Source organism: Pleurodeles waltl, chromosome 7 (genome assembly GCF_031143425.1).
Source record: "Pleurodeles waltl isolate 20211129_DDA chromosome 7, aPleWal1.hap1.20221129, whole genome shotgun sequence".
Lineage (NCBI taxonomy): Eukaryota > Metazoa > Chordata > Amphibia > Caudata > Salamandridae > Pleurodeles > Pleurodeles waltl.
This window is the reverse complement of record NC_090446.1, coordinates 406,475,934-406,495,686: the sequence shown is the minus strand read 5'-3', so window position 1 is coordinate 406,495,686 and position 19,753 is coordinate 406,475,934. Positions and strand designations below refer to the sequence as shown.

The 19,753-nt window shown below is 47.0% G+C and overlaps 1 protein-coding gene across 3 annotated transcripts in view; it reads left to right on the top strand.

Moving 5' to 3' along the window:
- NDRG3 (NDRG family member 3) overlaps positions 1-19,753 on the top strand; it is an 836,729-nt gene that overhangs the window by 170,716 nt on the left and 646,260 nt on the right. For all 3 annotated transcript variants that reach the window (XM_069243888.1, XM_069243886.1, XM_069243887.1), the window contains one exon: positions 13,050-13,110. In XM_069243888.1, the coding sequence (XP_069099989.1) occupies positions 13,050-13,110 (61 nt within the window). The remainder of the gene's footprint in view (positions 1-13,049; positions 13,111-19,753) is intronic.

The window sequence follows — 19,753 nt, the reverse complement described above, 5'->3', positions numbered from 1 at the left end:
CTACATTTCAATCCTGTGAGTGGGTCGTGTATATTTCTCATAAGTGTATTATGTCAGTGAGAAGTTTTTTTACTTATCGTCCAGCAACCTTTTCTCTAGGGTGGACTCCTCCTCCATTTCTTCCTCTGCTCGAATGCTAATTCGAGGGGCATGTCTCAAATGCCGGTAGTGTAACCATTGTGTCACAGCCATTCAATATTCTTTCTGCAGTTGCTTGAACTGAACTATTTTGTTTACCTCCCTGACAGCTAGTGTGGAGAGGCCCATAACGTCCTTACCTCAGAAACCATGCATTGTGGCTGTTTTTAGCCTAATTCCCTCCCTGAGGCGTTTGTCCCATTTAATTTCCTTCTGTAGTTCGGACCATATATCCACCACTGCTTTGGTGGCATAGCCCGCTTTCACATCCGGTTTCCCCCAATATAACACATGGAAGTAACTTTATCTCCCATATTGTCTCTATCTAATCTAAAGGCAGGTTTAATCCAACCTGCGCAGCTTCATAATAATTCTTCACATTAGGAAATGCAGTGCACACAATAGTGTACGAATCATCCTGTCGATCCCCGATTAAAAAGGTGTTTGGAATTCTATATGAGCAGTTCTGGAGAACGTACATTAGCCTTGGTAATGCACTCATTTTAAACAGAGCTCTACTTCCAAGTAGGGACATTAGCAGTTTATGCCAGCTCCTCACCTTAGCCTCTAAGCATTTAATCATTGGAGCCAAGTTGACCTCACAATATGTGGGTTCATTCCGTGCTATCCAGATCCTAAGATATTTAAATGTCTCGGTTTCTTCCTGCAATGGAAGAGGAAGCCACTCTGTTTGCACCCATCCTCCCACTGGATATGAGTTCAGCCAGTTAATTGCAAATCCTGAATATCTTCCAAATATCTGAAATATCTCACTTAGCTGAGTTAGTGATTGCACTCGGTTTGTTAGGTAGAAGAGTATATCGTCAGTGTATAGGGAGATACAATCCTCTCACCCCTTGCCCACCCGGCGAGCCCTACACCTGGGCATCTACCATTACCCATGCTGCCTGTGCCTCTATCACCACCACAAACACCATTGGTGACAATGGGCATCCCTATCTGGCCCCTCATCTTATCGGGAATGTTTGGGATATACAGCCATTAACTCTTTCCCTTGGTTGGCAATGTAACAGACTTACACACTCAATACATTTAGGGCCAAATCCCATTCTGGTTAAGATTCCAAACATGCTTGGCCATTTCTCTGAATCAAATGTCTACTTGGATGTGAATAAGACAATAACTCTCGGAGCTCCCACTCTCTCTACTTCTGCAATGTTATAATGAAATCGTCTCAAATCCAACTAAGTCGGGCGGCCTGGCATGAACCCATTTTGATCTGTGTATCAAGTCCAGTATTACCACTGGCAGCATTGTAGCTAGTGCTTTTGCCAGAGTTTTGGTGTCTGCATTGATCAGTGATATCAGCCTGTATGATTCACATTTATCATGGCATTTCCCCTTTTTTGGGGAGCAATATGATTGGGTACTATCAGAGGACCAATGAACAGCAACAATCTTCCAGCACATCCTTGTAGGTGGCATGCAGTGTGGCTGCCACATGTATGGACAGTTTGCAATATAGGACGACTTATGGCCAGCGGCTTTCCCTGTCTGCATCTGTGTCATTGTCAGGGTCATGTCTTCCACTGTTAGACCAGTCTCCAATGCCGTCCTGTGATGTGAGGTTGAGTCAATGCATTGATAAACTCTAATAATTTCTCCTCAGTGGCCTTAAGCTTGCTACTATATTATTGCTCACTGCAAAAATCTCTGCTCTCCCATCACTACCTATACCCTTTCCCCACTGTTCAGAACTAATTCCTTCATATGTATTCCCTATCTTTCTTTGCTTTAAAGCCATGCTAGTAGTTTTCCTGTTATATCTCCTGCCTCGCAAATCTGTTGCTGTTTTGCAATGAATGCCTCTTTTGACCTCATTTTCAGCCTCTAGACAATACTTTTCTCTTTTTAGCTCCATCTACTTTAATTGTGTGGGAGTAGGATTCAACGCATAGTCCGTCTCGACATGTGGCAATTGTCTCTACATGTTGTTGCCATCTGTCCTTAACTTCGCCTTCTATAATCTTGTACCCCTAATGGTAGCCTTGTAAGCCTCCCACACTGTAGGTTGACTGAGCACTGACCTTTTGTTATTCCTTAAAATACAGCTTGATAGCTTTATCTAGTCTCCGGACCTCTTATTTGCCCACAAGGTGCTACGCCAACATCCTCCACTCCGGGAGGGGTGTCTGATTATCAGTGGAGTATGTTATCCATAATGGGGAGTGATCACTAATCCTTCTGGCAAGTATAAGTTTCTCTACATTTATATAGCATGTCTCCAGTGGTGAAAAAGTAGTCCAGTCTAGACTGCATAAGGTGAACATCAACAGTTTTTTCTGATGGCATATCAACATAGTACATTCCTTCTCAAGTGCTTCCCCGCACTGCCACCAGAAAGGCTGATAACCACTGATGGACTGGGCTTAAGTTCCATGAAGCAGTTGCCACTCATGCTGCCCTTCTGTGGCGCTATTCTCACAGGTTCTCTGTCGGGCATGGCTCAGACCCGCATGGAGCTGTCGGATGTCCTGCGCGCGGCTTCTTGCAGTTGGGCATTAAAGCCTGGGAGACGATGCAGCCCCCAGAAGCCGTGTCCTATGCATCGGGTGAGCAGTGCTGCACAGACATGGCGTTTTGTTTTGTCTGTCGGACTGCCTTCGTTCTTAGTCTTGCACAGCCAGCGCCGTTTCGCTGCTCTTGTCGGTTGCAGTCAGCTAGCATGTATGGATGCATTTAACAGGAAGCAATAAATGGCTGAGAGGTCTCACCAAATTCTATGGATCCTCTCCTCCTTTAATTCTACGGAGTCCACATCTGTGTCAGAATAATCATGATCAGGGGCCTGATCGGCCGCAGAGCTCTGCAGGACGTTAGTCTTCCTCGCCGAGCAGGCCACACTCCGTCTGAAAGCTAATTGGGATAGTAATGCTTGTTTTGTGAAAAGTATTACTATGTAAGATGGGGTTGAAAGAGAAGCAAGGCTTCACAAGAAGAATATCTTAGATGTGAATCTAAGTTTAATTTTGCAACCTACAAATTTTGCCTGGCTGTTGGAACAGTCCAATAAGTGTGGGGAGGACATTTTGCCAGAGTGTACAAGGCGGATTTCATTAGTCAGTTGGGAGAATGTTGTACCGATCAGTTTGGGTCACAGAGGATGAGATTTAGCTTTAAGTGCAGCTATTTATGAAAGGGCTGTGCCGGTTTGGAAGGATCCCATTGAAATATTTTTGATGGGTGGTCTGGAAATATGATTATCAACATATTCCTGATCTAGGGTCACCATTGTCTCTAGGTGAACCAGAGATGAGAGTCCTATCTCATATTTGCTTTGGGCTGATATAAATCCTGCAGGACACAGGGGCACTAAAAGTAACAGTGAAGGTTATTTTTTTATAGCCTAATGAAAATAAGGGCCTCATTACTAGTTGGGCGGAGGAGATTACTCCATCACAAATGTTACTGATATCTCGGCCGCTGTATTGCAAGTTCCATAGGATATAATGGAACTTGTAATACTGCGGGCAGGATATCGGTCATTTTGTGGCAGAGTAATCCCCTCAGCCAAACTCGTAATGAGGCACTAAGTGTGTTTGGGGCAAAGTTTGTTTCAGTAAAAGGCCCAGATATTCTTAGTCGGCATTATCAAGGATGTCTTGGTTTTGCGACCTACCTAGCTTTAATGGACATGAGGCAGAATTTTTTTTTTTTTTTTTTTTTTTTAATAAACAAATTTTTATTGCTTTTAAAGAAGGAACAGGTAAAGTACACAAGTAACATAAAAGCCCTGGTCCGTTTGCTACCAACTGGACAGTCGGTTCTAATCTGACATTTCTGTACCCGAGATACACAGGAATTGCCAAAGTTTCATAATTTGATATTACAGAGATAAAGGGAAAGGAGCATATGCACACATTCTTCTGAGCCCCTCTAGTCTAGCAATCCCGTCCATTTCCCCCAAATCTTCTCATATTTAGGGGGACATCCACTTGAGTCATACACCACTTTCTTGGGCTGCACACCAGTTCACCCCGTCTCCATTTCTGAAGGGAGGGGCCCCTGGCGGTTTTCCAAGCGGCCGCAATGTCTCTCTTGGCCACCATCGTGGCTGTTCCAACCAAAGTCCTGTCCGCCCTAGATCCCTCCATGTCATCCATTACCCCCCAGTAGTACCAATTCGGGGGTCAATATCTGCGATGTTCCTAAGACACTGTTCAGCTCCTGGTTTACTCCCTCCCAGTACGTTTGAATCACTGGGCAGGACCATATCCTATGGAAGAAGTCGGCTTGGTCCTCACCGCATCGTGGGCATTGGGCAGAACTGCGGACACCCATCTTGTGCAGTCTATCTGGAGACAGGTATGCTTTATGTAGAAAATAAAATTATGTCGCCCTCAGCCTTGCCGACACCGCCAGCGCTCGGGGAGCTATCAGTGCCTCCGCCCAGTCTGCCTCCTCAAGAGGACCCACCCATTTCTCCCATCCCTTCCTAAGGTGGCCTAGGTCCCCAGGTGCATTGGTAACTAACATTCTGTAGATCTGGGAGACGCCTTTTTTTTCCCAGACTTCCCATGAGTGTTTTAGCCTCAACTGGGTTGAATTCCGGTACAGGAGTCGACTCTTTCAGGTGCATAGCAAGGGCATGCCAGAGCTGGAGATAACAAAAAAATTGCTTCGGGGACAATTGGAACTCTTGTTGCACTTCATCATACTTCCCTTCCACACATCTCCCACCAAGGATATGCCCAGTGTGTCCCATTTCCAGAATCCCTCCAGTTTGGCTGTCTCTCTCAGCCAGCTACCGTGCCACAATGGGGTTTGCTGTGTAACCACTTTGTTCCAACTAGTGTGTCTTAGGGCCGCTCTCCATGCTAAAAAGACCGCCTTGGTGATAGGTTCCCGTACTCTGGGGATCGGTGGACCGTATAGCACATCCAGGATACGGGAATACCCTAAAGCGTCTAACTCTACCTGGTATGCTGGGTCTGACCAACCCCCGTTGAACCAGTCGTGAGCCACCAGGAGTTGTCGCCAGGTAATACAGGTACGGATCGGCCATGCCCATTCCCCCATCATATACCCCTCTTCGGCAGCTCCGGGACGCTACGCTGTGCCTTGCCCCTCCCCACATAAAGGAGATGGTAATTCCATCCAGTTTTCTAAACCATGAGCGAGGGATCGTGAATGGCAAGTTCTGGACCACGTACAGGAGACGCGGTAGGACCATCATCTTGTACAAAGCTACACGGCCCAATACATTCAGTGACAACGATTGCCACTGCTTAAGGTCCTCCCGTATGCGTGACGCCAGTGGAGTTAAGTTCCGGGACCAGGATAGTTCTGGGAGCAGCGCAACCCATATCCCCAGGTATTTAAAACTTAACCGGCGCAGGGGGACCACCTTCTGCCAGTCAAAACAGCCTCGTGATCGCGCCCGAGGGAACAGTATCGACTTGGGTTCATTTTGAGTCCCGAGGCCTCCTCAAAACGCTGTAATAGATGGAAACCTCAGGGTCCGGTCACTCCCGGGTTTGCCATTGTCCGCATATAAGGCCACTCGGTCCTTGTACGAGGGGCCCCATTTCCAACCCTGGTAAATCGGGTCTTCTCTTATCATTCCCGCCAAGGGCTCAATGGCCAGGGCAAAAAGGAGAGGAGAGAGGGGGCCGAGGACAAAACTCCATTGACCTGCACCTGTGCTGTAGGCTTTGTATACAGGGCCCGGACCAGTCAACGGAATCTTGGTCCAAAACCGGCGCGCCGGAGCACCGCAAGAAGGAACCCCCAGTCAACTGAGTCGAACACCTTTTCGAAGTCTATGAACAGGGGGGCTAGGTGTTGGGGCAGTCGGTGTTGCCCCGCTAGGGCCACTTAGAGCCTTCATATACAGTGACGCGTGCTACGTCCGGCCATGAATCCACACTGATCCGGGTGCACTAGCAGGGGCATCACCCTCTTGAGATGGGAGGCCAGTATCGTGGCATAGATCTTTACTTCACTGTTAATCAGAGATATGGGTCTGTAATCCGCGCAGGAAAGGGAGGGGGGTTGGGTCTTAGTCAATATGACAATGTTGGCAACATCTAGCCCATCCGGAAAGAAGCCTTTCTGGTCTACTTCTGCATAGAGATTCATTAGATGCAGGACCAGGTCATCCCTGAACCTCTTATAATATTCTGGAGGAAACCTGTCCGGCCCAGGAGTTTTCCCCACTCCCATCGCCGCTATAGCCTCACCAATTTCCATTTCCGTGAATGGTTCCTCCAATGCCCAGACATCCATCTTGGGCAGTTCCGGGAGCGAAGTGTCTGCCAGGAACCGGTCTGGGGAGCCCGTCCTCTCTGGATTTGTCGCTTGATATAAGACCTTATAGTGTCAGCAAACGTTTCGGCCACCCCCTGGAGATCTACCAGCCGCTCCCCATGCTCATTGCAAATCTCAGGGACGATTAGGGAGCCTGTTGTTGGGAAATCAACCAATATAGTAGTTTCCCTGTCTTATTACACCAACCATAAACTCGGGACGTGGAAGCGCACTACATGTGTTTGGCCGCTTCTAGGGATAGACTACGAATCTCCTCCAGAATCAGCAGGAGTTGCCTGGTTATCCGTTCGCTCTGGTGTGTTTCCTGCTCTGTTTAGAGATGAATGGTAAGAGCCTCCAGTTGGGTGATTCGAGATTCCCAGGTGCGCTCCCTTGCACGGAATAGGCCCCTAGCTGTCCCTCTCAGCACCACCTTGCTCGCCGCCCATAGGGTCCCGGGCGACCTCACTGAGCCCCCGTTAATATTAAAGTATTCGAGTAATGACTCCCTCAAGCTATCAACGTATTCCTCGTCCTGTAGGTACCATGCGTTTAGCCTCCATATGGGGCAGGTCAGCGGCTTTGCGAGGCCCATCTTGAGCCGGACTGGCACGTGGTCTGAGATCCCACGCAGTAGAATCTCGATGTGGGAAAGGTGACTGCAGTCACAGGCCGACATGAACACCAGGTCTATCCTGGATTGTGTGTTGTGAGCTGCAGAGATATGCGTGAATTGTATGCGCCTTGGATGCCAAGCTCTCCAGGCGTCGCAGAGCCCCATTGATGACATTCATCCGAACAGACTAGTGGCCAAGGCCTGTCTGTGGGCTTAGGGCCCCCCAATCGTGTCCAGCCCTGGGTCGGGACTGCATTGAAGTCACCCCCTATTACTGTGTTCCCAGGGGGCAGTTCCACCAATAGTCGTGTCAGATCTCCTAGAGTCCTACGCACCATATTCGGGGGGGCATATACGCTCACGACGTTCATTGTTCGGCCCTCTATTGTACCTGAGATCGCCACATCTCTCCCTTGCGGATCTCTCCATTCTTGTCTCACCACCATTGGTAGTGAGCGATGCAGCACTATTGCCGCCCCCCTTGAGCCTCTCATGAACCCTGCGTGAAACACCCTGTCAAATCCTTTACGGGCTAAGAAGGGGCATTGATTCCCCATGAGATGTCTCCTGCATCAGGAGTATATTGGGATTATGTTTGTGGACGTGAGCAAGCACCGCTGACCTTTTAATCTTATCGAGGAGTCCATTAACATTCCATGATATTATGTGAGTCGTCCCCATTTTTCCCCCTTTGTTTGTCTATGGACTGACCTCTTTGATCTTTCCCCCGGCTCCCTTTGTGTGACCCGGAGTTGACGGAAATCAACTCGTCCTGTGTGTGTTTTTTTGCTGGTGTGACCTACTTCTATTATTTCCAGCCGGTAATTGAGACCATAAGCCTATAATAACTGTAAAGAACAGTAACAGCAGCCAGCTGGCTGGATAGAACCAAACATACCCCCCAACTCCTCGCCCACCCCATACTTCCCCCCCAGAAGCATCTGTCGCCCAATACCAACAGCTCACTCCCGAACATAGTGAGCTGATAACTGTTAGTGTCTGAGCTATGGTGGACCCCTCCATTCTTGCGGAAGTGTTACGTTTGAACATAAGCGCCATGACCTCGACCTGGTCACTGACCTTCTTGGCCCAGCCCGCCCCACTCCAGAGGGGATTCACAACACTTGGCTTCGGGAAAGGTCAGTATGCTCTACCGTTACAGGGAGCAGCTCCCCAGAGTCTCCGATTCGCCGGTCACCTCCAGTGTCTCCCACTACTTCCACCGCTGCCGACCCCAGAGTTGTCCCCTCCGTGGATCCCTGGGGGGAGCCCGATGGCGAGCCTCCTCTCTCCTTGCGTCTTCTGGAACGAGTCCTCCGGCGGGACCCCAATCCCCCCCCCCCCAGGCTCCGCGACTGGCTGTTCTTCTGCTGACCAGTGAAGGCCCGTCGCCATTCCTCCCCATTTGGGCCCAACGGGACCTCTTCAGTCAGCCATGTCCATGCCTGTCCGCGGGAGTCGACAACTACCCTTAGTTTAGCCGGGAAGAGAAAGCGGTACGGCACCTCCATTTGCCTCAGCTTTTGTTGAACTTCTATGAACGAGCGGCGTTGCATTTGAACGTCTCTTGTGTAGTCTGGGAACACCATGACTTTGGTTCCATCACAGTGCAAGTCTCCTTTTGATCTTGCTGCTTGAAGTGTCGCATCTCTGTCCCTGAAGTTGAAAAGTCTGAGGATCACCGGCCGCGGCGGAGAGCCCGGTTCGGGGGGGGTCTGGCCTGCAAGGCCTGATGAGCGCGTTCAATTACAAACCAGGGTGTTAGAAGATCCCGGGGCATCCAGGACCGGAACCAATCCTCCAGGAATGTGGCCAGGGAGGAGGCTGCGGTGTTTTCCGGCAGTCCCACAATTCTGAGGTTATTGCGGCAGGATCTATTTTCGGCATCTTCAGCCCTTCGGTATAGTTCTGCTGTTAGCGTTGATACCTGTGTTTTGAGGGCAGCCATATCGTCCTCCACCGTGGAGATTCTGCTTCTGTAATCCTCGCTATAGAATTGCGGAGGTCCTGGCGTACTAGGGCCACATACACCTTCACCTCTCCGATTTTAGCCTCCACCGCTTCTTGGGATGACTGTTATGCTTGGAGAATGGCCGCCAGGTCACTGTTCCCAGCTTGTTTCTCTTCGCCACCTTCCGCCTTTCGGTCATCTTTCGGTGCTCCACTAGGACCTGTGGCAAATTGGTCAATGCGCGTCTGCTTAGCGGCAGGGCGGGTTTGTCTGTCTTTCCCCATTACGTCTGCCCTCTGGAGCCTGCTTGTGAGTTACCTCCATGCAACGCTTCTTGCACCTCCAGACTTCTTCTTTTTTTGGTCCACTATTATCCAAGGAGGGGGGGGGAGAGGGCGGTCTCTCCCTTCTGCCGGTGCGCCTTTGATTTCAACTCTTCCACCTCCCCTCCCGCAGCACAGATCACTGGCCTCGGTTCCGAAGTCTCTTGGCCAAGGGTCACCCCTCACTTTTGACCACTGGGGCTCCCTTTCTCATCCTATGGCAGGATCCCCTGTTTGGCCTGCTCCACTGTCAGTCCTCCACTCTGGCAAGCTATGAGTCGAGAGGAGGGGGGGGGGGGTGGGAGTTGCTCCATCCACCTCTTAGGGCCCGACCTCATCTCCTTTACGTCATCCAGGGTTGCCCCCGGACCGCACCACAGGCAGAGGGTGCCGGTGTAGCAGGGGAACTCTCCCCCCCCCCCCCCCCCCCGCCCCAAAGCAGCAGTATCTCACCGGTGCGCCCCCCCCAAATCCAGGGTGATGTGGGGGGGTCACCCCGATTTGTTTCTGCCCCCCCGGGCGAACTTTGGTGCCTGTCAGACTGCCGGTCATGCCCCAGCTCTGGTACCACCTGCGCTTCTCTCTGGATCGACACCACCTCCTCTCCCCTCCGGTCAACGGGAGCACGGGAGGGGGGAGGAAAAGACCCCCGCTTCTCGCAACCGAGGTTGCTAGGGTTCGCAGCTTCTTGTGGCTGGAGCGCCTGCCATTCGCGCGCGGGACGCTCCGTGCGAAAGTCTCCTTTTTAAAATATATTTTCAAAGTGTTGCCTGTTTTGCAGCGGGGACCGGTGTCTCCGGTCCCACGTGATTCCCCTGCGGTCCCTCTTTTCCCTCGGGAAGGACCGCCTACATCCTCCAGTCTCCGCCGGGCGATTCCACCGGCCGCACCTCATGCCTCCGGAGCACCCGCCATGTTGGACGCAGGACGCTCTGTCTGTTTTCCGGTCCTCTTTGAGCTGTGAGCTCCGGGACGCGGATCAAACGTCTCAGGAGCTTCCCACAGCCGTCCATGGTCTCCCTTCTCCTCAGGGGAGGGCTGTCGATGAATGTATCTTGAGCGGATGACGGAGGGGTCCGGAGCACTATTAAAGTGCGACCACTATCTTGACGCTCAAGCCACGCCCCCGCAGCTAATTTTTTTAAATAAACTAAAGCACCTTGTGGTAGTGTTGTGTAATTTACAGGCAGCACATTTTCCATTGGAATGACCTCTAACTTTGCATAGATATGCAGTTTTACTTATAAAACTGTATTACACACATGTGTGGAAAAAGCCGGTTTCAGTGAGTAATTGTCATTTGTGTACCACCAAGTAAAATGTCTTGATTTGTTTTGATCTTGTTAAAATCCGTTTCCATCCCACTTCAGAATTGCAAAAAAAGTTTAATTTTTGCTTTCATAACTGCGGCATACGTACAGTTTACTTAGTTATGTACATTTTTCTGTTATATGAAAAAAAAATTGCATCCTACAGCCTTTCCTTTCACACGTGTACGCCAGCAAGATTGGCAATTAATACACTATACTTGCCTTTTTCTGACTGTAAATTGGGAGGAGTTTGTAAACACCTGATCCCCATGCTAAAACAAGCAGCAATGTGTCAAAGTATTGCCTGGCATTTAATCTGTCTTGAAGTGCAGCAAACGTGACAAGACAAATACATAGTTTAAGGCATCTTCACTTAATGGTCCAGATGTTTGTGACCCACCAAAAATCGACTCACGGCCCAGTTTGGGGAACACTGGTGTAAACGCTTTGCGTGTTTCAGTTTAGGTGAGGCGAAGAAAGAAGAATTGGTCGTACTCATTTGCACCTTTCAGCAGGTTACTGCCCACCCTTTTTTTAAAAACCTAATTGACACAATACATGGGTTACCAAGCAATTTCGAATGATTCACATTGAAAATAAATTTTATAAACAGTTCATGAACAATCTCTTGATACAATGAAAAACAAATTCTGAAAATGTGTGCGTCTCAAGATTTGTCTAGCAATACCGAATATACGAGCAAGTTAATCTTTGTTCATTTCTATCTCATGAATTGCCTCACTGCAGTCATGGAATAAGTCTGCATGTGTTTTCACATAAAGGGCTAGTTTCACTTGGTCTCAATTACGCTTCAAGTTCCATCCCAGCATACACAAAAGGCCTTTGCAAGCAAGCAGGAATTATATGATCATAAACATAGTTGCTTTTATAATGAGCCTCACACAAGTTGTATACTCCTTTTTTGTATGCCTACTTTTTGGGCAGTTCTAGTCCACCCAGACTCCTAGTACGGTACCACATCATCTTTTTAAGGCTCGGAGTTGAATATCCTGACTGTGATAAAGCCCAGCATTATTTTCTTCTTCGTCCCAGACCCCTTCATCTGTCATTCTGAACATGGTCGATAATGCCTTAGAATTCCTTCCTTTTAGTCTCTCCCTCCTTCTCAGGAGGCCATAAACACACTTACCAACTTTCTGGGCGTTGCTGCCATTTTGGATGAGTGTTTTGGCTGTTGAGGGACAAGGGCAGGAGGTCATTTTGAGAGCCTCATGCAGAGTCTGCTGGAGCAGTTGGAGTGATGTCATTTCTCATAGGCATTACAGTACTGTACAGCATCTGACTACCAGTTGAGTTTTGCTCTGAGGGCATTAGGGCGGAAAGAGGGGAGGATGCAGCCTCAAGAGGCTGGTAAGATTCGAAACCAAGAGTAACAAGCACAATGCTCACATGCAGGCTTTCATCAGGAAATTATCTGTCTTGTCAGCAAAGCATGAGCCCCGAGGTGAAATAATTTATAGTGGAGTCCAGTGTATCTGTATTAAGGTGCCACTATTTCCAACAGTGACCAATTAGCTGCATAAGGACGCGTCCATCCCAATACCAACAACTGTCCTAAAGTTGGTGATGGAATCAAGACTGCTCCAGATGAGCCTCTTGAAACTAGCCTTTCTATACCAAGATTTAAAGGTGGCAGCGAGATGAAGAATCATATGCAGACAGGATTTGTAATCCTTCCTTATGCTAGTTATACAGTGTGTTAGTTAAGCCAATACATTAACCTGAACAAATGGGTTTTATTTTGAGCATCTACGGGCAGCCTGATAAAACAGAAGGAATAATGGACTAGGCTACCCTTTGTTTTGTACCTGCTAAGAGAGAAGTGAAAAGGAAGTTTAGCAGCAGACGATCAGGCGATGCTCAGCTCAGATTGGTAAAGACTGAGACAAGGAAGCATAAACTAAAAATATTGTTGTATGTATTCATCCATCTTGTCCCCTGATGAATATGGTACCATGTTGCATAGAAAATCTGTTCTTCCACAGAGGTCAGACTCTTAATCAACTGTCCATACAAGACTCTTGAGTCAGAAACTACTAGAATTACAGAGAGGATCCTGCATCTAATCTTCCAGAGAGATTGGGCTAATATGATATGAGATATTTTCATATGTTAATAAGGTGAGGCTCAAACATGTAACTCTGATCCTCGTAGCGTAAGTATGTGAAAGGTAACTTGGAGCACGGAGTTCATCTAAATTGGGTTCTAGACTCATACTGAAAATCTGATGTGATTGAGGCTGTCGACTAGAGCTTGAACAGTGAACTTCTTTGTTTGGAGATTCAGTGTTGCTGTGCAAAGCGAATGCTAGATAGTACTACTGCTGTTGAACCTGTAAACGTTAATTTTCTTTATTTTAACTTTGTTTAATCACCTGATTGCAGAATGACCTGCATTCTACCACTATTTTTGATTTACAGCTTGAAAAGCATTATTGGAATTGGTGTTGGAGCCGGGGCCTACATCTTAACTCAGTTTGCAGTAAGCTTATTTATGTTTCAATTTCCTTGATTTGACAGAGGTTTAAATATGACCAGTCGCAAAAGATTTGGGGGGACGTTTTGTCTAAAATAAGTACTGCTACAAGTAAAGGTTTGGATGACTGTATATTACATTAATCGCAAATATGTATACTGACTGTATTTTGTTTTGATGATTTCAAGTTATATTTTAATCTAATTGGAAATTATTCCACTTTGGTCTAGTGGTTTGTACCAATGATGTGAAGAGTACATTATCTGCTGGGGTTCGGAAGGTTGGAAACATTAAGACCAATAATGTACATTCCTCAGTTTCTTATGAGCCCGGTTTAACCAGTATTACTCTTGTACCACTACCTTTCACTCCATCAATTAGTCATGTCACTTGCAGACAAAGTTTAGCTTGTAGTGTATATACCTACACCTCTGGACGACATCCAAAGCTTATTATTGAACAATTACATGACACTGTGCTGCTTATTTTTTATTTTATTCATTACATCTTGTCGTCCTTAAGGCTTAGGCTCTCTATATAGCTTGGTTCTGTATGAAGTTGACAATTAGGTTGTAGTACGAGGTGGAAGTTTAACAATACATTGGCTGTGCAGGGTACTGATGTCCAGATAACGTCAGGAGCAAGGTGTGGAATCTAAATTACAATTTAGGTAAAAATCCAGTAACAAGTTATTCAGAATCTGTTGACTCTTGTATTTCAATGACTTAGTGCGAAATATTTTTCATGCTACACACAGGTATATTTGATACAGACACCAACGTTAGTAGCATTCCCTTTGTATGCACCTTCAGTTTTTAACAAGGTCCTGGCAATTTAATTGCATTGTTACATATCACGAACCAAAGCCATCAGGGTAACAGCTCTTTATGCAGCGGATTGGGATACTGTAAATATGAGTTGTGAAAAGCTGTATACAAAGCTCATCAGCAGCACACTTGTCAAATACACAGTACATGGGAAGCATAGCTGTTCTCAGGCAGAAAAATCTAGATCGTGTAATATGAAGTTTGTAGTGGGTTGGGAGGATCAGTGAGGATATGACTTAGAGAAAGGTTGAAATATTTACAGTGATAAGTATCCTCCATCCAAGTCTCCTCTTTCAGTGGCACAATGGAGGTGCCCACCTCTTTGTGTCTGGACTGCTAAATATGGACGCAATCACTGGTCAATAATTGACCGAGTAGCTTTATTATAGAACATCCTGTTGACTGGTTAAATGAAACTTCAAATTTAAAGTTGATTCAGTCTTGGGAATCTAAGATTTCCTAAATTCCATGCAAGTAATGATCTTTCACAATCTAGAAGGGATTAAAAGACCTTCCACTGAACCGATTACAGATGAAGCCTTTTTTTACGCTTACCTTAGTTTGGCACAATTTTGTGCAGCTTTTGAGCAGAGGGTTTCCTCTGCATGAATGGAGACAAAACTGACATACTGGTTCTGGACTGGATGGCACAGAATTGAACTCTGTATCCTTTGGTTTGCCTATTTTAGAAGTGTGAAACTCTCCTTTGTTGTGTAAAAGAGTGGAATGATCAACCTACAATTCTACCTGCCTCAAAAAATGTCCTGCCCCCAGCACTCCTTTGTAGCCTTCAAACCTTATCACCGGCTTGGTTCTCTTCAGTGGATGTTCAGTTTAGTCCTGCCATCTTATTTGTATATCTCTTGACTCCAGGGTTTCTTGTGATTGAAATTGACTTATCCATAAGACTACAACTTATCTATAACACTAGTTCTCCTTGCATTTGCTGGATAAATCAGCATGTTTCAAGTCTTTTTTTTTTTTTCATCTAAACTGAATATTCTCTCACATGATTGTTCACTTTGGTGCTTATATTGGCATATTTATCTTGGGTCTTCAGTCTTTTTAAGCATCTTTCCTAAAATCACACTCCCACCAATAGCTGTCCTGTTAATTGTTGGCTAGCCAAATGACTGAGTGGAAGGAGAGAGCGTTCTCACCTGCATCACTGGATTATTAGCTGCCCACAGCTTCGTTTTTGGCTGCTCTTGGTTAGAATTGTTTCAGCATCTCTTTGTGGCAGGAAGTCCACTTATTGTTAGGAGATACATTTGGTCTAGGGGTATTTTATCCCTAAAAGAGATGATAATTTCAATGTTTAGCATTACATTGAGCTCACATATTTTCCCTGCAGTGTTTAAGACACAGATTACATTGTTGGGGCTGACCACATGCCTTAATCCTTTTCTCAGGGGAATTTTTCTCCCAAGCAATAACTGAAGACTAAGGTATGGCGAGAAGCACTATATCTTTAGACTGGCCTTACACCTTGAGAGAGAAGCCTTAACCGTGCTGTGAAATCCTGTTTGAGTCTGCCTCTTCTTTGTGCCTCTGGTTAATGTGGATGTGAAGCACCAACTTTCAACCGATCAGTTTTTTTATCTCCTCTTAACTAATGCAAACCACACATCCCTTCCTGCTGAATAGTTACTCCAGTATTGGAACTTTCATAGATTCACATGCTTGAATCCTTCCCCGTCGTCGATGGGAGCCCCTGGTACATCAAAACAGCAATACATATAAGCTACTGCAATTAAAAAAGGCCCAAAAGCTTTCACTTTAGTAGCCTAGCCTTATCTCTATGAGCAAAAAAAGGACCAAAGCAAGGCCCAGCCAATAAGGCTTCCCCTCCCTCTAGAACCCTCCAGAGAGGAGCTCCCTTCCCTCATATTTTCTAACGCACGTCGTGCTAGGGAGTCTCCATTGAGCTCTGCTCAGTCAAATCTCCAGAGAAGTTTATTTCTACTATTCTTTCTTCAGAAAAGATGATTTCTTCAGCAAGTAAGGTGTCCTCTTCTTATTTTACTTAAAGGAGCTCTATTTTGAAGAGATTCATCTTGTCAGATAAGAAAAAAGTCTTTTCAGAGCCTGTAAGACCTGTGGGGGGGTGGGGGGGGCAAGACTTCACTTTGAAGACCCAAACAAGGACTGCATTTATTGCCTCTATCCTGACCATGTAGCCAAAGACTGCAAGGTTTGCAGGCCCTTTTCCAACAAAAACCTCAAAGACAGAGAGGGTAGGCTACTAATTTGGCTCCAGAAGTTGAAGTCTAGATCTAACCCAATGTCTGGTTCTGACAGTGAGGAATCTTCAACCTCCTCCATCAAACTACAGAAAAGAGGCAGATCTCCCCAAGCCCACCATTCTGAGGATCTACCTAGAAAGGCTCATAAAAAGACCAAACAGGTGCCTTCTAAAGCTGGCAGTCCTTCCAGTTCTCCTCACAGGAGTTCTGTTTCATCTAAAAGACACTCTAAAGAACGTTCTGTCTCCTCAGAGCGCAGAAAAAGAGCCTTTTCTGAGCCTCCAACGCCACTTCCTGTGGTAAAACATGCCTTTAAGAAGCCATCTGAAAAATCTGTGGCAACAACACCGTCGACATCGTAGATGAGAGCACCGTCGACGGCAGTGTCTAAAGGTGTCTTTACAGCCTCGTCGTTAACTGCGACAACATCTACAGTCTCTACAGCGGCGTCTTCCTCAACGATTATCATTTCTATGACTTCCTCATCGACGGCGTTTGTGGTCACTTCGCCCATCGCCTCTCCTCTGTCGACGCTGTTGCCAGTGGGACAGTCTACGATGATTCCTTGTCGGCTTCCTCGTTGACGAGATTTTCTCCATCGTCTGTGATGTCTCCGGCGCTGCCGTCGACGATGCTGATACTGTCGACATTGACGATTCCACCCTCGTTGCTGTCGACGACAGTTAAAGGACATAGGAAGTCTGATTTCCTTTCGCCATTGGTGACATCTCCAAGTAGGGTATCAGTCTTGGTACCTGCACATCTATTGGAACAAGAGGATTCAGATGATGAAGGTCCTTTTGGGATTGCTCATAGCCCATCAGATCTGCATGTCAAGTGCCAGGATCTAGAGGAGGACATGCAGCATGATCCGCACTCATATTGTCCACAATCACACCGGTATCCCCATCAGGAGCAGATGGTTTCTTAGCCAGGATCGCTCATAGCTGATTTGCAGCTGATGTTGGATGACTATAGAAGGCGGTTTCCACCAGCTGTCTAGGAAGTTCAGCAGCCTTCTATCACGCCTTCTGTGCCACTTCCTTCTACTCCAGTTCATCCAGGGGTCCAGCCATTGCATGTGCCACCGCATACACCAGTTGCAATCCCTACACAGGATTTGTCTTCCTCTGAAGATGATGACCGAGAGGAGGGAGAATTGCCAGATGCAATAACAGAGTGGGATGATTATCAAATTCCTACTCCGTCCTCACCATCTCTGGTTCCTGTGGATTCCCCTCCTATTGACATCGGGGGTTTTCACAGCTTGCTAGAAAGAGCTGCAAAGAGGTTTGAGCTGCCCATGCCCACAAAGCAGATGGACTGCTACTTGTATGATTTCAAGGAACCATTTCAGAAAAGTGTAAAATCCATGCCAATTGTGGACTATATTTGGGATGAGGGCATCAAGGTAATGAAGAACCCGGCGAAGGTCACCCCGGTAATACCTCGCCTTGACAAAAAAATATAAGGCACCTGAAGGCTCCCTGGCCTGCCTCATGGGCCATCCTAGACCGGACTCAGTTATTGCCCAGGCAGCACAGCGTAGATCCAGGAACCCTTCAGCGCCAATCTCTGCCCCACCAGACAAGGAGGGTAAGAGGCTAGATAATATAGGAAAACATTTTCCTTTGATGGCTTCGCTTATTATAAGGGCTTCTAATTCTTTGGCTATCATAGGCAGATATGATAGACAGCTGTGGGTGGACATTGCGCCCTATCTGGATCAACTGCCAGAGGATTCTAAATTGGAAGATAGTCTTGAAAGGAGAGAGGTCTTCTGACGAAGTCATAGACTGTGCTATGGATATCGCCACCACGACTTTCCATCAGATGGCATGTACCTCGGTTCTCAGAAGGCGGGGTTGGCTCCGGGCGACTTCATTTAGACACGAAGTCCAAAGCAAGCCCTATTCGGGAAGCACATTGATGATGCGCTTCAGTCAATAAAGATGGACACTGACACAGCCGGGTCCCTTGGAACCCTACAGTTTAAAAGACAGCCTTTTCGAGGAGCTAGAGGCCGGGGGTATTCACCGTATAGACCAGGCTTCCAACAGTATAGATACCCCTCTGTCTCTGCAGCATCTCATTCCTTTCTCCCCCATTTCTAACCAAGAATGCCTCCACAGGCGGCTTATCCGAGAGCTTCACAGAGAGAAAGCCAGAAGGCAACCGAAAGATACAGGCCGCAGACAATGACTTGCTACCGTCTCCAGCTACAAACCTCCCCTTGGACACAAGACTAGGGGGAAGGATTTCCCTCTACTTTCACAATTGACAAAAGGTAACATCAGACCAATGGGTCCTAAATCTCATTCAATTTGGCCATACTTTGGAATTCCTGCAGTACCCTCCTACAAAACCTCCTCTCCTTCGAAAGGTGAAGCACTTGCATCTTCTCAAGCAGGAAGTCAAGTCCATGCTTCTCAAGGGAGCTATAGAAATGGTTCCACATCAGGACAGAAGAAAAGGTTACTACTCCGGATTCTTCCTAGTTCGAAAGAAGCGGAAAAGTTGGCGTCCAATCTTAGACCTCAAGGATCTCAACACTTCTCTCAAGAAACAATCATTCCATATGATCACCCTATCAGATATTCTGTCCCATCTAAATCCGGGGGATTACATGGTCACCGTCGATTTGCAGGACGCATATTTCCAAATCCCTATTCACCCTTCCCACAAATCTCAGATTTGTAGTAGCCGGAGACATTTTCCATTTCAAAGTCTCACCCTTCGGCCTGAAATCGGCCCCCAGGATCTTTACCAAATGCTTGGCGCCAGTGGCATCTTTCCTAAGAAGGCAGAACCATCAAGTATTCCCATATCTGGACGATTGGCTGGTCAAAACCAGATCCAGGTCTCAGGCACGGAAGTCCACGGGCGCTTGCATTAAGCTTTTCACGAACCTGGGCTTAACGGTCAACTGCGAAAAGTCAACATTCCAGCCCTTAAAGAGGAGAACGTTTAGGGGCAATACTGGACACTTCCACCAACAATGCAGCTCCTACAGAGGACAGGCAGAGAAAGCTCAGATCCCTCGCAAGGCACTTACAAAAAAAGTATGTTTAAGTTTGCCTCTTCAAGTCCCTGTTAGGGACGATGTCCTCCTGCATTCCACTGGTACCTTTCTGTTGTCTAAAAATGAGGCCCCTACAGGAGCAGTTATATCTTCAGTGGATGCAATCCATGGGGTCTTTCGACGATGTTGTCAGAATAACGAAGCCCATGATATCACCTCTAGCTTGGTGGACTCTGGAGTCTCACTTAGCGAGGGGGCTTTCTTTTCTTCCCCAACAAGCTCCTTGGTAGATAACTACAGACGCTCCTCTTGAGGGATGGGGTGCCTTCCTCCAGCACCTACGAGTCAGGGGCAAATGGAAGTCACATCAGAAGGTCTTTCACATCCATTTCCTCGAATTGAAAGCTGTTTGACGAGCGCTTTGCGCTTTTCTTCCAAAAATAAGATTAATCAGTTCTCATCCGGACGGACAACACAACGACAATGCATTATATCAACAAGCAGGGCGGAACCAGGTCTCTGCTCTTATCGAGAGAATCTCAGTGCATTTGGGA